Source organism: Aquila chrysaetos, chromosome 1, assembly GCF_900496995.4.
Source record: "Aquila chrysaetos chrysaetos chromosome 1, bAquChr1.4, whole genome shotgun sequence".
Classification (NCBI taxonomy): domain Eukaryota; kingdom Metazoa; phylum Chordata; class Aves; order Accipitriformes; family Accipitridae; genus Aquila; species Aquila chrysaetos.
Genome location: NC_044004.1, coordinates 47,451,987 through 47,455,223, shown reverse-complemented (window position 1 = coordinate 47,455,223; position 3,237 = coordinate 47,451,987). Strand labels below are relative to the sequence as shown.

The following is a 3,237-nucleotide window of genomic DNA, read 5'->3' as shown; positions in this document are numbered from 1 at the left end:
AGGAAGTACTGGAGAAAATGGACGTGTTATGACTCCAGAATTTCCAAAAGCAGTGCATGCAGTACCTTACGTGAGTCCTGGCATGGGAATGAATGTCAGTGTGACTGATCTCTCGTGATTGATAAGAACCTTTTGAGTGCCTTACACAATGGTTTTCTTGTGCGTTTATTGTCAAAGTGGTGAGAGGCATCCAGTATCTTGAAGACTTTTCTTTCAGCCAAGAATTCTTGTATTTGTGGAGTTCATCTTGGATTGTAATGAATGCTTAGTTCAAAACACAACACCATTTTCTACACAAGTTCAAGATGAAGCTTGACTGACATGCACAGCTAACATGGAAGTACTGTAATCTAACTGAAGTCGTTGTACAGGCAACACACCAGTTTCTGCAGCCACCGTTGTTAGTCCCTTGGTTCATATTGACTTAAGCACACTTGACATCAATTGCATCAAGATGTGACATGTTTTATAAGAAAAAAAAAACATTTAAAATGAAAAAAATATTTTTAGGTATTTTCACAAACAAAAACTGGCTTTTAAATAAATTTGCTTCCATAATGGTTGAATATGACAAAAGAAAAAAAAAACAAGAAAAAAAGAAAAAAGAAATCTAGACTGCGGGGAAGTGGAATATGAAAATAAGGCTTAAGGCATCAGTTCCATATTTTTCAAAGCCAAATACGTAATGTTGAGAAGAGAAGAAATAATAATGAAAAGGTTCAAATCTTGTAATTTAATATTGTTATTAAAACTTTGCTGTATATCCTATTCTTTAACATTTGGTGTTAATATAAAATTACTTGGCAATGCTTGACATTTGAAATAAACTTTTTTCTATGGTTTTATTTGCAAGTGTTCCATTAATTTTACTAGCTACAGTTGGGTTATAAAGAGTGTGAAATCTAAAAGGACACTGTCAAGGTTGGGTAAATGTTTTAGGTTTTGGCAGTGTCACCACCCCCAGCTCACTTGAATCTGTTCAACAGTTTTTTTTCTACAGATGAGCCCAGGCTCTGATGCTCAGATACACATTTTGAACTCTGAAGATCAAGGTGGTTCTGGGTTGGAGTGGTACTTGATACCAGCACATGAGGAGTCAGATAGGTGTTGATTTAGAGCTCCTCTTAACTATTGACATGCAGGGACTTACGATCCAAAGATTCGGTTCATATCTATCTCTACTTTTGTACAATTGCGTTCATAAATACATGTACAGAGAGAGAAGACTATCAGTAAAAATTGATAAATGGCAAGCAGTAAAATAGTGTTACATATTTTCTTAAAGTAGGAAACAAATGCAGTTCTCGGATTGTTCCTTTAAGGAAGCAGTTTTCAAACTGTTAAAAGATTCTAAGCAGTAGCTAGTAAAGTTCTGTGTTATGAAAAAAACCCAAACCTTGGCAATGTCTTTTTGAATTAAGATTGGTAATAGCTCGAATTAGATGCAAGTCTGTACTGATGAAAATATAAAAACTTTCCTGAATCCTAATCATTATGAATATTCTTTGCTATTTGAAGTTACCATACATTTTAATTATGTGTATTATAAATGATAACTCTACTTACAAAGCAAAAAGGAATTGTAGGAGGGGTGCAATAACATTAATTTAAATGCTAATGCAAATCAAAGCAACATCATGTTTCTCTAGCTTTCCCTGTAGATAAAATTCCGTACATTTGGTTGAAAAGCTTACATTTTTTCTGCGTTGTGGATACATTGCCTCGTGCAGTATCAGTGAATCTCTATTTTATTTTGGACTGAAACAAAATTTGAAATATGACTTGCAGTTTTAGTTGGAATCCATTTCTTAGGCTTAAGTAAAATGTTTACTGAACATTGGAGAAGACAAAACATTTATCAGAAACTTGAAATCCTTTCTTGTGGTACAAGCTCTGAGCCTGTTTCTGCAGGCATGTGAACACAGTGTATACTCTCAATGCAGTCAGCAAAAGAGGTATATACAGTGTTTTCAATGTCAAACTTACCAGTAACTTCCCTCTACTTAAACTAAACCGTTTCTTGACGCATCTGTAATCCATAGGTGTTCTGTGCATTACTCCTCATCAGGAATGTTGGGGGATGCATTCTGATTTTTAATGTTCAATGCTAGAATGACCAAACTAAAATAATATTCATATGGTAATCTAAACTTTTTGAAAAAGTAGAATTGCATTACTGTATACAGTGGAAAGCTATTTATTGTACCTCTGGGCTTATTCCTCTAAAAATCGTAGTGTAAAAAAAAATCTTTGTCAAGCCTGAACTGATGTATATAACTGAAATAATGTAAAGTTATATTTTCATGTTTTTATACTTAACAACATGATGGGAATACATAATGTATGAGTATTTCAATTACAGATAATATTTGATTGGATAATACACATCTGAGTTAAAAAGCAGTAATCATAGTTTAATATCCATGTTACAGTACATCAGTATATTGCTATATAAAGTATGTCTGTGTGCATTTAAGTGAAAAGTAGTCAAGAGTGATGAAAGCTGTCCAAGGGTTTTTTATTCATTTTATATGAAAACTGTTATGGAGCAACCAAAATGTTTATGAACTCAAACTTGTGTAAATTTCAAAATGTCCTTTTACTGTAGCTTTTTGTTTACAGTACAGTATCTTATTTTCTGCTTTGTTAAATGAGTAACGGTACAAAGCTGGACATACACTTTCTAAGACATTAACGTTCCCGTTTTTTCATGTATACCTATATGACAGAAAATGCTTCTGATTTTATTTTTCAATCTAACACATGATGGCTTTTCTGGAGTGTTGTATAAACTTCAATCATACATAAAAAATCTTCTTAAAAAAGGCAAAAGACCTTTAATGTCTGTTTAGTATTATTGAAATCTGGTTTCTTATTTATTATAAATGTATTTTCCTAAGATTTTACATAGAGCAAACATGTTTGTCCCCACAGACATGAAATTTCCTTGAAGAGTTTTGCAAAGAGAAAATAAATCTTCCCCCAAATCATCTTGTCACTCAAGGGTAGATTTACTGTAGTTTGCATTATTGCTAAACAAAGTAATGTAACTTTCTTGCCAACAATATAATTGTATTTCTGGAATGTAACCTTGATCATGGTTATAATGGCAGTGTGATAGGATGATAATGCTAGTAGGTTAAGTATCTATTCAGTTACTCTACTTAAAAATTGTCATATTCAGTATTTTTTTACTTCAACAGATTGTTGATGTGTCCAAAGCAGAGAAAGAACCTA

The 3,237-nt window shown here is 32.7% G+C and overlaps 1 protein-coding gene across 4 annotated transcripts in view; it reads left to right on the top strand.

Moving 5' to 3' along the window:
• The window catches only part of GRIA2 (glutamate ionotropic receptor AMPA type subunit 2), a 97,693-nt gene extending 94,703 nt beyond the window's left edge, over nt 1-2,990 (top strand). For all 4 annotated transcript variants that reach the window (XM_030037363.1, XM_030037012.1, XM_030036928.1 and 1 more), the window contains one exon: nt 1-2,990. This exon is cut by the window's left edge and continues 47 nt beyond it. In XM_030037363.1, the coding sequence (XP_029893223.1) occupies nt 1-118 (118 nt within the window). In that variant the 3' untranslated portion in view covers nt 119-2,990.
• The last annotated feature ends 247 nt before the right edge of the window (nt 2,991-3,237 follow it).